This window comes from Loxodonta africana, chromosome 5 (genome assembly GCF_030014295.1).
Source record: "Loxodonta africana isolate mLoxAfr1 chromosome 5, mLoxAfr1.hap2, whole genome shotgun sequence".
In the NCBI taxonomy this organism is placed as follows: Eukaryota; Metazoa; Chordata; class Mammalia; order Proboscidea; family Elephantidae; genus Loxodonta; species Loxodonta africana.
The window spans coordinates 92,870,826-92,889,593 of record NC_087346.1 but is presented as its reverse complement, the minus strand read 5'-3'; the positions used below and the strand labels follow the sequence as shown (position 1 = coordinate 92,889,593).

Below are 18,768 nucleotides of genomic sequence, written 5' to 3'. Positions count from 1 at the left end.
GCAGACAGACATAAGTGTGGTTCATCATGACTCAAATACCTCGTAATTCAGGGACTACCTGTATTGTGTTGGCTGTTTGATGTATTTTTCCTTTCCTTTGAATAAACTTTAGAATCTGTTGTAATTAGCTGCCAGGTAACTTTCTGGAATTTTGATTGGGATTGTGGTCAATCGGTAGACCAAATTGGGGTCAGCCTTAACAATGAGTCTTCCTACACATGAACATGGAATATCTTTCCACTTATTTAGCTCTTCTGTTATTTCTTTCATCAGAGTTTTGTAGTTTTCCTCTACGTAAGATCATATACATATCTTGTTAGATTTTCATCTAATTATCATTTTTTTGGTGCTAAAGTAAATAGTGTTATTTTTTAATTACAAATTCCAATTGCTCATTGCTGATATACAGGAAAGCAAATGATTTTTATATATCAACCCTCTTTTATATATTAACCCTGAATCCTGCAATCTTGTTATAATTTCTTCAGTACGTTCATGAGTTTGTTCTGTTTGGTTGGTGTTGATTCTTCGGAATTTCCTACATATATAATCATAGCTTCTGTGAACAAAGACAATTTTACTTGTTCCTTTCCTATGTGTAAACATTTTCTTTTCTCGTTGCATCGCTCTATATAGGACTTTGGTTATGATATTTATTAGGAGTGGTGAGATGGGACGTCCTTCTGTTGTTCCCAGTCTTAAAAGGAAAGCATCTGGTTTCCACCATTAAAGAAATTGAAAAAAAAGAAAACCTTCCAAAAAAAAATACAAAAGCATGGTTTCAGCAGTGGTCTATCAACCGTTTAATGAAGAAATAATGCCAATTCTCTGCAATCTCTTCCAGAAGATAGAAGCAGAGGGAACACCTTCTAACTCATTCTATGAGGCCAGCATTACCCTAACACAAAAGTCAGACAAAGACATTACAAGAAAGGAAATCTACAGATCAATATCTCTCATGAACATGAATACAAAAATCATCAGAAAAATACTACCAAATCAAATTCAAAAATGTATAAAAGTATCAAACAGCATAAAAAGTGCAATTTATCTCAGATAGTCAAGACTGGTTCAACATTTTATAATCAATCAGTATAGTGCCTCACATCAACATGCTAAAGAATAAAAGTCATGTGGTCATACAAATGTACACGGAAAAAGCGTTTGACAAATCCAACACCCATTTGTGATAAAAAAAAAAAAACCTCTCAGCATACTAGGAATAGGGGGAACTTCCTCAGCTCAATAAAGTACGTCTACAAAAATCAGCATCTATCATTTAGTTCAAAATACATTTTAATCTCTCTTGAGACTTCTTCTTTGACCCGTGTGTTAGTTAGAAATGTCTTTTAATCTTCAAATATTTTGAGACTTTTAGCTATCTTCATTGATCTCTAGTTTCATTCCTTTTTAGTCTGAGAGCTTATTTTGCATGATTTGTCTTAATTTTTAAATGCCCAGGATGTCCATTTGATGTGAGCTTGAAAAGAATGTGTGTTCTACCATTGTTGGATGAATTATTCTATATAGCTAATTGTATCCAATTGATCGACAATGCTATTCAGTGCAACTATATCCCCACTGATTTTCTGCTTTTGAATCTGTCAGTTACTGATAAACAAAACAGATGCATTGCTGTGGAGTCAATTCCAACTCATAGCAACCCTATAGGACAGAGTAGAACTGCTGCACAGGATTTCAAAGGCTATAATTCTTTATAGAAGCAGACTGTCACATCATTTCTCCTGTAGGGTGACTCATGGGTTCAAATGGCCAAACTTTCAATTAGTGGCTGAGCACTTAACGACTGCTCCACCAGGGGTCCTTTCAATTACTAATAGGGGGATGTTAAAAGTTTCAACTATACTAGTTTGTTTATTTCTTCTTATAGTTCTATCCAGTTTTTTACTTTATGTATTTTGATGCTATGTTGTTAGGTACATACACATTAAAGTTCTCATGTTTCCTTGAAGAACTGACCCCTTTATCATTATGTACCGCCATTTTTATCCTTGATAATTTTCCTTGCTCTGAAGTCTGCTTTGTCTGAAATTAACTACCACATGTTTATTTTGATTAATTTTAGGATAATATATCCTTTTCCATCCCTTTACTTTTCATCTACCTGCATTTTTATACATAAAGTAGGTTTTATGTAGAAAACATGTGCTGTTGTTGTTGTTAGGTGCCATCGAGTTGGTTCTGATTTATACCAACCTTATGTACAACACAAGAAAACAAAAACATATAGTTGGGCCTTATTGTTTTATACACTATGAAAATATCTTTATTTTAATTGGTGGTTTTAGACCAATTATACTTAAGGTAATTATTGATATAGTTGGATTTATATCTACCAAATTTTTAACTTTTTTTTTAAATTTTTTGGCCTTCTTATTGTTGTTGTTCCCTTTTGGACTTCCACATGTTTTCTATGTACTCTGGTTCTAATTGAGCATTTTATGTAGTTCCATTTTTTTCTCCTCTTTTAGCATATCAATTATTCTTTAATATTTTTTCCTTTGTTGTAGTCCTAGAGATTTCATTATACATTTACAACTAATCTAAGTACATTTCCAAATAGCCTTATATTGACTCACTGGTAAACAGATACATTATAAAAGAGGATGACCAGTTCCTCTCTCTCAACCGTTATTACATTGTTGTCATCCACTTCACTTATTCATAAGTAAAATCACCTGATACATTGTTCTATCATTATTTTGATCCAACTGTTATTTATTAGATCAATTAAGAATAAAAGATAAAAGATTTATTTTAAGATTACCTTGTTCCTTTGCTAATGTTCTTCTTTTCTTTACACAGATGTGAGTTTGTGACTTGTATCATTTTCCTTCTCTCTGAAGAACTTGTTTTACCATTTCTTACAAGGCAGACATGGTGGTCACATATTCTTTCAATTCTTGTTCTTATGAGAACATCTTTATTTCTCCTTCACTTTTGAAGAATAATTTCACCGGGTAGAGAAATCTAGGTAGCTTTTTTTTCTTTCTTTCTTTGAACACTTTAAATATTTCACTCTACTTTCTTCTTACTTGCTTTGTTTCTGAAGCAAAGATGTAGTTCTTGTTCCCGTTCCATTACAGGTAAGATATTTTTCCCCACTGGATTCTTTCAAGATTTTTTCCTTTGTCTTTAATTTCTGCCTATCCCACCAACGCATTGCCATTGAGTCAAATTCTGACTCATAATGACCCTATGGGACAGAGTAGATCTACTCCACAGGGTTTCCAAGGCTGTAATCTGTCACATCTTTCTCTCACATAGTGGCTGGTGGGTTTGAACCCCTGACCTTTAGAATAGTAGTGGAGCACTTAACAATTGCACCACCAGAGTCTTTTGACTTCTTACTACATATATATGTTTTGACATTTATCCTGATTGATGTTCTCTGAGATTTCTTAATCTGTTGTTTCATGTCATCAGCAATTTTAGGAAATTCTCAGCCATTATTACTTCAAATATTCTTTTCCTTCCTCCCTTCCTTTATTTATTTATCTCCTAATTCTGGTGTCCACATTACCTGTATATTATACCTTTTATAATTTTCCTACCATACTTGGGTATTCTCTTCTATCTTTTTGGACTTTGTATTTATTTATTTATTTTCTCTTTGCAGTTTGGGAATTTTTTTTTAGTATATCTTCAGGTTCACTGGTTCTTTTCTCAGCTGTATCCACTATGCTAGTCAGCCCATCAGATACACTCTCCATTTTTGTTACAGTGTCTGGTTTCTCACATTTCCTTTTGAGTATTTGTAAAAGTTTTAATCCCTTTGCTTTATTATCCATCTACTCTTGCATTTTTTTTTCTTGCATGTTGTCCCCTTTTTCCATTAAATCCCTTAGCATATCACTCAAAAAAGAAAAAAGAAAAAAAAAACCCATGGCCTTCTGATTGATTCCAACTCATGGCAACCCCACGTTTTACAGAATATAACTGAGCTCCATAGGATCTTCTGGTGGTTATCACTCGCCTAACTGAAAGATTCATGGATCCAACTCACCCAGAGGTTCAGTGGGAGAAAAGCTTGGTGATCTGCTTTCATTAAGATTACAGCCTAGAAAACTCTATGTGGCAGTTCTACTGCGTCACATGAGGTTACTATGAGTAAAAAAAACGAACTGTACAGCACCTAACAATAATCTTTATGGAATCAAATTGCCAGGACTTTCTTCTTCAACACCATTGGGTGGATTTGCCAACCTTTCTGTTAGTTGTCAAGCTCAAACTTTTGCACCACTGTGAGACCTATCAATTACTGTTAATTTAAATTCCCAGCTTGATGTTTCCAAACTCTGTGTCATAACTGAATCTGGTTCCGATGCAGTACTCAGACAGCTTTGTTTTGTTTTTACTTTTGTCTTTTTTGCCTTTTAGCATTTCCTGTAATTTTTTCTTGTTCTTGTTGAAAGCTGGCCATGATGTATTGAGTAAAAGAAACCTGGGCCCATAGTTCCTTAGTGTGAGGTATTACATTTTTCTGACTTGGAGTTAGGCTGTGTTTACTGCTTGCAGTAACTCTAGTGTCAGAGGCTAACATTTTTTCTGATGTCTTTTTTTTTTTTTTGTCTCTCTTCTCTTTGGATTTTCCTAGAGATTCCTTCTTAACCAGGATCTGAGCTGGCAATTGTTTTAGCTCTAATATTCTATACAATAGCTTTATTGATGTGATATGAGGTATAAGGGGCTGGGGGAAAACATTCTGTTGTTCTTTAATAAGATCTCAGTCTTTTATTGATCCCATGTCACTAAGCTGGGAACTTCACAATTAATCCTCATATTTTTATTTTATTAATCCTTTTATGAGGCAGGAAGACTAGAGGAGGCTGGAATTCATTATTTTTCTTCCTTCACTTTAAAGGCTAAAAGAATTTAGAGTTGGGTTGTTTCCCTTATCCCACATCAGTTAGACTTTGATAAAATCGAAGTCAGCTAGGGTCTGGTAAAATAATTTCCCTTGAGGGTAGGCCTTGTTAGGCAGAACAGAGAGCTTTATACATCTTTAATAATTTTTATTTTCCCCTTCCTGCTGGAAGCATGAGAAATTTCTTCTAATATTTACAGTGGAAACCTGTTGGAGCTCCTAGAATTAAAACTCACAGAACTGTGGGGACCCCATAAGCCTAGGCTTCCTTGAACTTTTGACTTTCATGCTAGTCCATACAGAGCCTCCCACAATTTGTCAATGACAGTTTTTAGTGTTTCTACCAGTACTGTCCCCTGCTATGACTTTCTGCTTCTGGACTTCTTTCTACACCAGATACACTCTGATTCTCAGTGTTTTCCTGTCTATCTGTCAAGTTGTGGTGGCAGCATTTTACACTGTGTTGTCAATTCTTTAATGGATCTAAGAGAAAGACATTGATTTTCAGTATGTTCAGTTTTTGTTGTTTTTTTTAACTGTTGTAGACAGGAATGAAAACTTCTACACTCTTTACGTGTTGGACCAGAAACTCAGTAAATCCATTTTTAATAGAGAATTTAGGGGGTCGTGATAATGTATTTCATTCTCTGCTTTTTTTTTTTTAAATAAAAACCATTTCACAGTTACATTGCAACATCTATGCTAAATGGATTCACACTTGTGGCACACATATATGTATTTTTTCATATAAAGATAACTTGGTATTATTATGGTAATGTTAATATAGCCCTGAGTTCAGCAAAGATGATGTGTTTTGTATGATGAATTCTAAAAGGTTTCCTAATATTCCTTATGTCTTATGTTTATACTTTATATAATTCATGGAACTGTGAATATGATAGGATCTCAGCCTCATTATTAGATTGTGTTATATGGATTTAAGAAAGAAGATTACCCTGTTGGGCTTGACCTAATCACTTGAGCCCTTGAATCTGAATCTAGAAGTCATGGACAAATGTAGTCAGAGATTCAAAGCACTAGAAGGATTTACTGTGCCAATACTGACTTGAGGCTGGAAAGGGCCACATGTAAATGAATGTAGTTGTCCTCTAGGAAATAAAAGTTGTCCCTGGCTGACAGCCAACAAGGAAAAAGATACCTCAGTAATACAAAAGCACAAAAAACTAAATTCTGCCAAAAGCAAGAATGAGTTTTCAAGTAGGTTTTCCTCAAAAGCCTCCAGATAAAAACTCAGCCCAGCCAACCAACACTTTGATTCCAGCCTTGCGATACCCTCACTAGATATTCTAGCTCCATCATAGCTGTAAGCTTATAAGTTATTTGTTTTAAGATGCTGAATTTGTGATAATCTGTTACACAGCAAAAGGGAATGAATACCATATGAATCAAGAAAACTATATTCAAATGGTGAAAAGTGCCATTGTGGTAATCATATATAAAAACAAGAAAATTATAATAAAGACAAAAAATTCTGATGTCTTTGTACTACATGAAAGTGTCCCAAAAATATGTTTTACAACACGCAGATCAGAATTGCTATTAATAGTCTCTGAGAAGTTGCTATAAGTTGGAATTGGCTTGATGGTGGTAGGTTTAGATTTTGGTTTGAGGGGGTTAATTTCTACTTTTGTAGTATCACTTCAAAGAGGAGAACATCATCATTACATTGAAAAATGTTGTCTCATCAATATGCCATTTAGAAAAAAAAATCTGAAAAGGCACAGGCATCATTTATCACATTACCCTTAGACTTAGGCAACAGTGTCCTGTCCTTGGTTGTGACCCTTTCCAAAGAGAGATGAGTGTGGGTAGTCAAGGGAACATGCTAACTGAAATCTATGCCATTCCTGTTAGATCATGCTTCAGCCATCTAAACTTCCAGAATTTTTTGCAAAAATTAACCTAAGCATAATCTCTTCTCTTAACATTTGCTCCCAAGGATAGACTCAAGAGCCAAACCTAGGTTTAGGTTCACAGTTATAAACCTAGATATTTGCAAAGGGACATTGTATAAATGGTGTGCATGGATCTTTGTTGTGTGAGTTGGAGCCAGTGGCGGGAAGAGAAGAAGGATTGCTCTACCCATGCTTCAACTTTCCAGCATGGAACTTCAATGATTTCAATATTTAGAGATTCAAAACTGCCTTTATATAGCATGTTAAAGGTATACTAATCAGAGTAAGAAGAGAGAAAAAAAATTATTTTACTAGCTTATATTATAGATGAATTACTGTACAGCTTATATTATAGATGTTTTCCCAGATTCACACCCTTAATAATATGACTTTTTAGTCCTCTCATTAAGAGTTTTCATCTATTTACCCACACCTTTATTCTGCGCTAGTGATTTGCTTTGGCTAACAGAATGTGTTGAAAAGCAAAAACGTCACCTTGAAGACTAAGGTGTGCCTGACCCAAGCCATGGTATTTTCAATTGCATCATATGTCTGTGAAAGCTGGACAATGAATAAGGAAGACCAAAGAAGAATTGACACCTTTGAATTGTGATGTTGGCAAAGAATATTGAATATACCATGGACTTTCAAAAGAACAAACAAATCTGTCTTGGAGGAAGTACAACCAGAATGGTTCTTAGAAGCAAATATGGAGAGACTGGTCTTACATACTTTGGACATGTTGTCAGGAGGGATCAGTCCCTGGAGAATGACATCATGTTTGGCAAAGTACAGGGTCAGTGAAAAGAGGAAGACCCTCAGTGAGGTGGATTGGCACAGTGGCTGCAACAATGAGCTCAAGCATAACAATTATTGTAAGGATGGCGCGAGACCTGGCAGTGTTTCATTCTGTGGCACATTGCATCGCTATGAGCCAGCACTTAACAACAACATCAACAGAATGTGGGTGAAGGGATACTTGCCAGTATCCAGCCTAGGTCATAAGTGCTCTTGAGTATTCTCATTTGTTTGTACCCTTGCTTCTCCATGTGAATGAGCCCAGACTAGCGTGATGAAGGGTGTAAGACTTTAAAAAGTAGAAGGGAATTGCTGCTGTGTGGCTATCTCAGACCTGATAATCCCCAAAAATCTGTCAACAGACTGCTGCTGTGTGAATGACCCTAACCAAGTCCAGCTCAACAGAACTACTGAGCATAGACTCATGAGCTAAACAAATATTTGTTATTTTAATACATAAAAATGAATACTTGCTATATTATTTATATTTTTGGGACTTCTTTTGTGTGAGGAAACTCAAAAGTATGCTTAATTCACACAGGTGCATTTTCTGTGGTACATTCATTCTGGAAAATACATTCTGGAAGAAAAATATGCAAATATAAAGAACTTGCTTTGGTATAATAATAGTTATAACTATATGGAGTATCTACCATATGTCAATCATTACACTGTTTTAGAAACATAATGTGAGATAACACTCACACACACACACAAAGTGTGTTACTGTTACCTACCTCACTAGCTTTGCTATACATAAGGAGACACTATAGATATGTGAGTAGAAGAGACAGTTAAAATTCAGAGCTGAGTGACTCAAATAAGCTTTTGTTTGCATCATACCCTGCTGCTCTCACCAAATTAATTGGCTCCTTTTTTTCAAACGCATTGTCATGTTCCACTCTGCTTAGACACCTATCCCTCACTCAGACAACACCTTGTTACATTCAACCAAGCTAATAAAGGTGAGGGGAAAGTAAAAAGTCACATTCACCTGACAGGTTGAATTAATAGAAATTCCCCAGTCTTTTTTTTTTTTTTTTTTTTTTAGTCTTTATAGTGTCCTTCAAATTGAAATTACATTTAACATTGATATGTGTGGCATTCTCAGTGAGTCCACTTTGTATAAGAGTCAAGTTTAGAAAATAGTACCACAATTCCAGTTCGTATTATTTGACCATGAAAAGGCATTTGTGGTGCCTACACATACTATGCCCTGTGAAGGCAAAAATAAACAATGATTCTGCTCTCTTAAGCTCTAGTTAGATGGGAATTTGTCTAGAATATTTGAGCAAGGAAGAATTTGAGACCATCAAGAAACTCCTAAGAATGCCCTGAAACCCTAGGTTTCCAACATACAGATCTCACAGAAAGATGGAATGGTTAAGATAGCAAAGAAGCAGGCACTCCATCTTTGAGAGATTCACAAAAATCATCATTTGTTTTCACGTGCACATAGTAGCTGAGAGAGGACAGCTTGGATATCAGCAGAAACACCAAGAAAAACAAACAAACATAGTTTGATAGTGTATGAAAAACTTAGGGATTGAATTATCTTAACAGACATGCATCTTGTGGGTTTACTACAGGACAGAGTAGAAATGCCCCATAGGTGTCCTAGGCTGTAATATTTACAGAGACTACCACACCTTTCTCCTGTGGAGTAGGTGATGGGTTTGATCTACTGAAACTTCTGTTAGCAGCTAATTGCTTAGTCACTCTTCCAGGGCTCCTACTTAGCATTTAGTAAGAGCTGGAAATTCTGGTGGTGGTTTAGTGCTTAAGTGCTACAGCTGCTAACTGAAAGGTCAGCAATTCAAATACACCAGGCTCTCCTTGGAAACTCTATGGGGCGGTCCTACTCTGTCCTACAGGGTCGCTATGAGTCAGTACCAACCCGACGGCAATGGACTGAGATGAGTTGAAATAAATGTTAAATATTGTTGATAGAAAATGGATTCAAAATTTAATTAATAAATCATTGTAAGTTATTCCTTACCACATTCTAGTTGCAGACCAATCCGGGAAGGGTACCACTGTGGACCTATTCAAGAAAAATAACTGCATTTAATTTTCAACACAATTGAATACATATTTTATGCATTTAGTAATTTCCATTGGAAGACAAATTAGATCTTAGGAAGTGAATAAAATGGCTACCTAGTTTAGAAGAGGATATAAAGGTTATCTTTGGCAGGGAGTTCTAAGGGAGGGGTGGATATTAGTTGGAAGAAGACAAGAGTGGAGCTTCAGGGATGCTGGTAGTTTCCTGCTTCTTGATCTGTGTACTGGTTACACAGGTGTGTTCAGTGTGATCATGGTTCAAGCTGTGTGACCTATGATTTGTGCTTCTTATTTTATATAATGTATTCTTCAATAAAAAAGCTTATAAATATTCATCTGCAAGCAAAGATCTTTGATCTTATTTAATTTTTTTTTTTTCATATTGGCACCTGAAAGTGACATACCATACCATTGGTAATATGCAATATGGACTTCTAATATACTGAGTATATTAATGATAGCAGAAATATTGATGTTATGATGTTTTCCTTATAAAACCTTCAGGAATAAATACAATACTAAAAAATGTTATGCCTATAGGAAAAACAAAAATATTTGTTATACACTGCCATAATGAAAAGTTGATTGACATGTCCCAAAATGTTATTGTTTCCACTTAAAATAAATCTTATGCGTACTTTTAATGTTTCTATAGAAACTCCAGCAAGAAAAATCTGGCCCTTCAACTCTCTCAACGTGGACAAACTGTGTCTACTTAGCATTTATAGCTTTTTAACAATATATCCCATTGAAAGAAAGTTTACAATTGTATATACAATCCTTTGCATTAGTTTCAGTCATCTTTTCAAACAGCAAAATAAGGATTTGCTGAAATGCTATGTGCTTATAAGGGTAAGCCTGGAAGAAGGCTAGAACCAAGACAATTTTTAAATCATAAAAGACATATATCCCAAAGGGATACTTAGCATATATGAGTAATTTATAAAATTATTTGCAATCCTGAGTGCATTGAAGTTGGGTAAATGTCTTACGGCTCAACTATAACCATGTGACAGTTGCCACCGCATCTGTCAATACCTTATGTTATCTAAGATATTGAACTTGATATGTGTAACTCCTATCATATTCTATACATGCCTTAGAGTTCTTTCCTTGATAATTGAAATGTTCATATCACTATGTGATAACAATTCAGATAAGTAATGCCCTTCTGTAATTAAAACATATTTAATAAATCATTGTTTTTCCAAACTGGTGTTTATGACCCATTAGCAACATGCATTTAGTGTGTCTTTCTCAGCTTTAAATAAAAAGCAAGAAAGAAATACAATGGGATAAATGGAACATGCTAGTAGGAATGGAATCAAATGGAATGGGATGTGTTGGAGTGGAATGGAATAGAATGAAATTAAATGTCATGGCATTGTGTTTAATATATCAGAGTGACTTCCATAGTATGTGCCTGACACATACTATGCTCTGTGAAGGCAAAAATAAACAATGATTCTGCTCTCTTAAGCTCTAGTTAGAGGGGAAATTGTCTTGAATATTTGAGCAAGGAAGAATCGGAGACCATCAAGAAACTCCTAAGAATGCCCTGAATTAAGAATGCCCTGAATTAAAGGAGTTAAAAGTACAAAGTAAATAAAAGTAATGAATTTTCCAGAAAAAAATGAGGATAGTCTCCCTGTACTTAAACCAACCCTGTGGCACCTAACAACAGCAACTTAAATTAAGCCATAACTGAGTTTAGCATATATTCCAAGACTTAATATTTTAAAGAAAACATATAATGGGTAAGAAACTATCATTTGACAAGGTCTAGAATCATGATTGGACTTGAAACTTTGTTTTTATAAGATGATTCTGAAGTATTGTATATATTTCATCTAAAGAAGAAAAGATATCGGAAAATTTGAAGTCATTTTTAAATATTTGAAAAATTGTTAAGTAGAGTAAAGACAACGATTGCTCAAAAGGACAGCAGTGGCGTCAATTGGAAGAAAAAAGTTTTATGTGCAAGTTAAGAATTCTCTTAAGTTTAAAATTAGTTAACAATTGGTTCCCTGTCATAAATATGGGTGACGGCAGCCTGATACCAGAAGAACTAGATAGTACCCAGCTAGAACCGATGACTGCCATGACAGGGAGCACAACAGAGAATCCCTGAAGGAGCAGAAGAGCAGTGGGATGCAGACCTCAAATTCTAGTAAAAAGAACAGACTTAATGGTCTGACTGAGACTAGAGGGACTCTTGAGGTCATGGTCTCCAGACCTTCTGTTAGCCCAATACAGGAACCATTCCTGAAGCCAACTCTTCAGACAGGGATTGGACTAGACTATAAGACAGAAAATGATACTGGTGAGGAGTGGGCTTCTTGGGTCAAGTAGACACATGGGACTTTGTGGGCAGCTCCTGTCTGGAGGGGAGATGTGAAGGCCGAGGGGGCAGAAGCTGGCTGAATGGACACAGAAACACAGGGTGGAGAGAAGGAAAGTGCTGTCTCATTAGGGGGAGTGCAAATAGGAATATATAGCAAGGTGTATATAAGGTTTTGTATGAGAGACTGACTTGATTTGTAAACTTTCACTCAAAGCACAATAAAAAAAAATGTATGGGTGATGGTCACAGTGAAAGGATAGTGTACCTTATAGTCTCTTATTTGGTAGAAAGGTGGAATTAAAAACTTCTTAAGATAGTTCTCACTTCTCCAAAAAGCATCTCATTCCATACCATTATTTAAAAAAAAAAAAAAGATACCTTGAAATTTTCAATGTTTTGTGATAGTAATCTTAATAATATTTACTTATAATACTTGATTGATGTAGACTAAACTAACAAAAATGACTAGCATACTAAAACATATACCAAATTACTTTTTCAGCATAGACTGTTCAAGCTGTAAAAGTCTTTGAAACATGTATTATTAACAATAATTTTAACAATGAGAAAAATAAGACCAAGTGTGAAAAAATTATTTGCTGATTTCAATAAAAAAATTCAATGATTAAATCTCATCTAGCATTCAAGGCACTCTTTTCAATTTAGTAACATTTCTAATGTACCAAATTGTGTTTTTACTAACATTATTTTTAATCTGTAAGTAGCAAGGAGAAGAGGAATAAAAGGAAGGAAAGAAAGCAGAAAAAGGAAGGACAACACCTGTTGCCACTCTTACTCCTGACTTCTTTGATTGCTCTAAGACTTAAATAAGAATTTTAAATTCTTGTTTCATTTCATCTTTTATCTGTTACATACATTAATGTCTTTGAAACCTTGAAATGTCAGTAGCAAATTCAAAGAGTCGAAAATAAAACATACAGCTATTAAATGATTTATATCATCTCTGGAGCCTCTCGACATGGAAAGTAGTTGCATGTTTACCAAATGCATAATAATTTATGTCTTTTTGTTTCCATAGGAATGGAAATACATTTCATGGTTACATAATATATTTTAATACCTATTATGTGCCCACTGAAAGAGATAAACTTACAATATGAATTTTACAAAACATACAGGGAGTCAATCCACCCTGGGGAAAAGCCAAGTGAAATCATAAATAACAATATTAATTCCAGACATCACTGTATATATGAAGATTTTTACAAAACTCATCACCAAAGTGCATTAAAAAATAATTGATGATATAAAATATAGAATCCAAAATACAAGAAAAGAATGTGACACTATATAAACATTCACAAACTTGTTTGACAAATGACCAAATGAAATTCATAACAATAAAAAAATTAGACTTTGTTAAAAAAAATGTAATGGAATGATTGTATGACAGAATGGATCAGGCTAAAGAGAAAATTAGTGAACAGAAAAGTGGACCAGAGAAATTGCTCAGAAAGTAAAACAAAAAGATAAAGAGAGAAAAATTATGAAAGGCAGATGAAAAGAAATGGAGGTTATAACTCAATGGTGTAACAAATTTTAGTCATTCAGAAGCAAAGAATCCTATTTAATGCAATGGCAGACTATGCATTCCAACTCATCTTTCTTCCTAAAAATACCTAGAAAATCATGACAAAATATTTTATACAAGTCTTCACATAATGATTACAACAATGAAGAATTACCAAACCATCATCAGGAGAAGGGAAGCCTAGGAAGGTGAGTTCTGCAATAAAAAATAAACCAGTGCCTTCGAGTCTGCAATAGGAGCCTTATTTTCCGATGGGCATCTGCATTTTTTTTTTTTTTATCTGCATAGATTGGAATAGGAAACTGAGCAGTTAAGAATCAGAGTGAGGATTTACACAGATTTGCAGGCTGAAGGGAAAAAAGTCAAAACTTTTATGCCCAACAAAAATGAGAAGCCCTGGTAAAATCTCAATATTTCAACTGGAATCTAAAATAAGGTGAATCCGAAATAGACAAATCCTTAGAGGGAATGAAGCCAAATATTGAGTCATCTCAATCCCTGTTTATGTTAAAATCATTTGTAATCTTGAATGTTCTGTCCAACTGTATTCTGTAAGAAGAGTAAATCCTCTATAACAGTAACAAAATTGAGTCCATTCATAGTCATAGCAACCACATATAGATAATAATAACTTCATCCAGAGTCTGCAATTACCTCTAACATGCTCATAATCAAAATACAGGCCTCAATAAAGATAACCAGGTATAAAATAAGACATGACCAAAAACAAAGGGAAAATCCATCAGAAATTTTAAATATGCACAGAGAATCTAGTAGTGGTTTTAAGCAGACTTAAAGATAACTATGATTAATGTACCCAAAAAATATAAGATTGAGACTTTTGGTTAAAAATCTAGAAACTATAGAAAGAACCAAACACATATTCTGAAACTGTAAAATATAATAAATGAAATTAAGAACTTCATGACTAGGTTTAAGAGAAGATAATTTTAAGCTGAATAGAAAATTAGTGAACTGGAAATTAGAAGAAAATTTTCAGACTAAAGCAAAGAGAGACCACAACATGGAACAGAAAAGAGTATAAGAGGTGTAAGTAATATGCAACAAAACAGCCTAATGAGGATGAAACGGAAGGCCTAAAACAAAAGAGTGAAAGCAAAGTATAAAAGCTGTGTCAGAAGAGTTGATGGCTGTGAGTATTACAAAACTGGCAGAAGATAAAGTAATATAGGTTAGAGAAATGCTATAAATGCCAAAATGAAATATACAATGAAAATCATGTTGAGCAATATTATTGATGAACACAAGAAAACCACCAAAAACAGATTAAAAAATAAATATATAACACCATCAAGAATGTCAATAAGATTAATAGCAGATTTCTAAATGGAAAAAATAAAAGATATTGACCAAACAGCTTCCAAATATGGTTCTTTCTAAAGAAAGTGTAAAATTAAGACATTAGTTAGAAAGACAAATATTACAATTAATAGACTATTATTAGATGAGTTGGAGCCCTGGTAGTGCAGTAGTTAAGAGCTTGGCTGCTAATCAGAAGGTCAGCAGCTCAAATCTACCAGCTGCTCCTTGGAAACCCTATGAGGAAGTTCTAATCTGTCCTATAGGGTCGCTATGAATTGAAATCAACTCAACGGCAATAGGTCTATTATTAGATGAACACTTCTAGGGTCAACTTTAAGAAAAAAAAAAAGTTGATTCCAGGAGGAAGAAATGAGATAAACTAAGTAACATTGAGCAAAAAACATGACTATGGATAATTCTGTGTCAAATAACAAAATATCTATGAAATTTGAGATTATAAAATAATAATAATAGTAATTTATTTGAAATACCAGTGGCACAGCTGCCAACATCACAGCAACATGCTAGCCACTACAGTACTACAGACTGACAGACAAGTGGTAGTCACCCAAGGGAACAGGTTTAAACAGAGCATCCAGACTAAGATGGGCTGGGGGAAAGAAGGACTTGGCATTCTATTTTGGAAAAAAAATGGCCAGTGAAAACTCTTTAGAAAACAGCAGAATATTGTACGACGTGGTGTAGAAGATGAACCCCTCACACTGGAAGGCACTCAAAACATGACTGGGTAAGGATGCCTCCTCAAAGTAGAGTAAACTTTAATGACTTGGATGGAGTCAAGCTTTCAGAGTAGACTTTAATGACTTGGATGGAGTCAAGCTTTCAGGGCCTTCATTGGCTGATATGGCAAGACTCAAAATGAGAAGAAACAGCTGCAAATATCTATTAATAATTGGAATGTGGAATGTACAAAGTATGAACAAGGAAAAATGGAAGTAGACAAAAATTAAATGAACACTTGAAGATAGTTATCTGAGGCATTAATGAGCTGAAAAAGACTGGTATTGGCTATTTTGAATCAGGCAGTCATAGGGTCTACTATGCCAGGAAAGATAAATTGAAGGAAAATGGCATCACAGCCATTGTCCAAAAGAACATTTCAAAATCCGTCTTGAAATACAAAGCTGTCAGTAATAGGATAATATCCATGCATCTACCAGGAAGACCACATAATATGACTATTATTCAAATTTATGCAATAACTACTAATGACAAAGATAAAGAAATTAAAGATATTCACAAGCTTCAGCAATCTGAAATTGATTAAACATGCAATCAAGATGGATTGATAATCACTGGTGATTGGAGTGCAAATATTGAAAACAAAGAAGAATTGGTATTTGGAAAATATGGCCTTGGTGATAGAAACAGCTCTGAATATTGTATGATAAAACCTTGCAAGATCAATTACTTATTCATTGGAAATATCATTTTTCAACAACATAAACAATGAATATACACACAGACCTCACCAGATGGAATATATAGGAATGCAATAGTCTACATCTGTGGAAAGAAACTATGGAGAAGCTCAATATCAGTAAGAACAAGACCAGAGGCCAGCCGCAGGACAGACCATCAATTTGCTCACATGCAAGTTCAAGTTGAAACTGAGGAAAATTAAAACATGTCCATGAAAGCCAAAGCATGACCTTGAGTATCCCCGAGTATATCCCACTTGAATTTGGAGATCATCTCAAGAATAGATTTGGTGCGTTGACCACTAATGACCAAAGGCCAGACAAGTTGTGGTATGATATCAAGGACATCATATATGAAGAAAGCAATCTAAATGCTTTGATATTAATTAATCTCAGATTTTAGTAAAAGGGTTTAGTTTAAAATTTCATGTACCGTTCATTAGTTTAATTTAACTGTTTTATCAAATTAAACTTTTTCTTAATAACTTTCATTTATGTTCTTTGTTTTGGAATTCAAGGTTTTATATGTCTTTCTCTTTCCTACCAAGAAAAAGCCTTGATCCGAAAGGAAGTTCTCACTTGTACAACACAAAATAAAGGAACAGGAATCATAGTGAGCAGAGGAAAAAGCATTGACAAAGGAATAGTATGCTAAATAAAGAATGTAATGGGATGACAGAACTTTCTGTTTACGTTAAATTATCTCAATATGTACATTGTTTTTTAGTTAATATTTTTATGTTTCCAAACGATAAATACCTAAAAGCTTACAGTAAATAGAAGGCAAATGGATTCTCTGGTTCTCTTACATATGAAATAATCATTAAATATTATCAAAAACTTTCTCTTTTTGTTTTAAAAATAATGGCTTCTGATTTAGTATTGTTGAGTCAGGTGTTTTGTTTGAAAAGATTCATTCATTTCAGTACTTCACTAGAACTAAATGAACCATTTTATTCCCCGTAAAACATTTTTTTGCAGTCTTGTAAATTTCACCTGCATAGTTAAGTGATAAAAAAAAAAAAAAAAAATAGAATCAAGGATGTCAGTAAGATGTTTAATGCTTTAGCATGAATGTGTACTGGTGTTTATGTATCTAAAAAATATGAGACACATTTCCTCTTTCATCCTCCATCCCCTGAAAAAGGTTTTAACACTCATCTCAGCCCAATCAATGCATAGAGTTTTGCTGATCCTGAAAAGAAAACGCATCTGCCAGAAGTTGCTATAACGAAGTGCTCAAGTAAGAAAGACAGAGCGCTATAACACTGAATAATCAACAACTGCAGAGCAAGCCTTCTGCAGGGGGAAAAAGGATATAGTACTAAAAATGGAGTAGTTAAAAGATGCATAAACAAATACTCAGAATTATAAAATAAAAAGTGATGAGGGGAAGAAGCGTAAAGACACAAGCCAATATCCCAGCAAAATGCAAGACACAAAGCATGAATAATGTGGGACAGGAAGAAAATTATATAGAGTGCAACTGAACTATGTCTTTTAACTACTTTCATCCTAATGGATTTCTTACCTTGCACGTAAATCATCAGCATATTCACCTAATTAACCACCATTATCTACATTCCATCCTGCCTACATTTCCATTTTCACTGGGTATCATCACCTGTCCAACCTCCCACAGCATATGTCATCACAGAGACATTTCCAATTGTCATTTGTAGAACCACTTATCAAACCTGATTGGCTACCCCTCCATGCCTTCTCAGACTCTCCCACTATACTGCAGGACTCATAATCTGCAATCAGCAAATATTTCTACATCATCAAGCTGCACTCAAAAAAAAGCCTCCATCATCTTGCTTTAATATAAAACTTCCTGAAGTTTCTTTAACTGGTATTTATTCTTCACACCAAACCCCCCAAAGTGGACCTACTTGTGTGTTAGGCGTCCTCATTATTATTAAATGTTGCTTCCAAAATGTTTGCTCTCCATTCTACTTTTGGAATCAACATCACTAAACTTTACTACCCAATATTATTTCTCCTTGCTGCCTTTGGTGATCAACTGGTCTTTGCACCTGTATCACTGGTGACTTTAAAGCTCATAACACACTCTCCATCCTCACTGATTAGTAATTATTGTTGGTGACTTTAATGTCAGCTTTAATGCTCTGTCCTTCATTTCTCTGACCTACTCGAATCCAAAGATTATCTGTCTACTCTGTCCCTCTTTCCCGAGTTTTATACTCCCCAACAAATGCACCACCTCCAAAATGCAAATTTCAAACATCCTACTTTCTATCCACCAACATCTACCTTTCCAGATTCTTTGTTAACATTTTTTTCTCAAGTATTTCTTGATTTTATAAAAATTACCCAATAATTTGTCAAGCCATAAGCTCCTTATTGCTCTCATATTTTCATTCTTACCCAGGCTAATTACTAAGAACTATAGCTGCAGTCACAACATGACAAATACT

At 34.5% G+C, this 18,768-nt stretch overlaps 1 protein-coding gene across 1 annotated transcript in view; it reads right to left on the bottom strand.

Moving 5' to 3' along the window:
- TECRL (trans-2,3-enoyl-CoA reductase like) overlaps nucleotides 1-18,768 on the bottom strand; it is a 146,965-nt gene that overhangs the window by 62,230 nt on the left and 65,967 nt on the right. Inside the window, exon 3 of the mRNA XM_003415898.4 lies at nucleotides 9,602-9,646. Within this exon, the coding sequence (XP_003415946.1) occupies nucleotides 9,602-9,646 (45 nt within the window). The remainder of the gene's footprint in view (nucleotides 1-9,601; nucleotides 9,647-18,768) is intronic.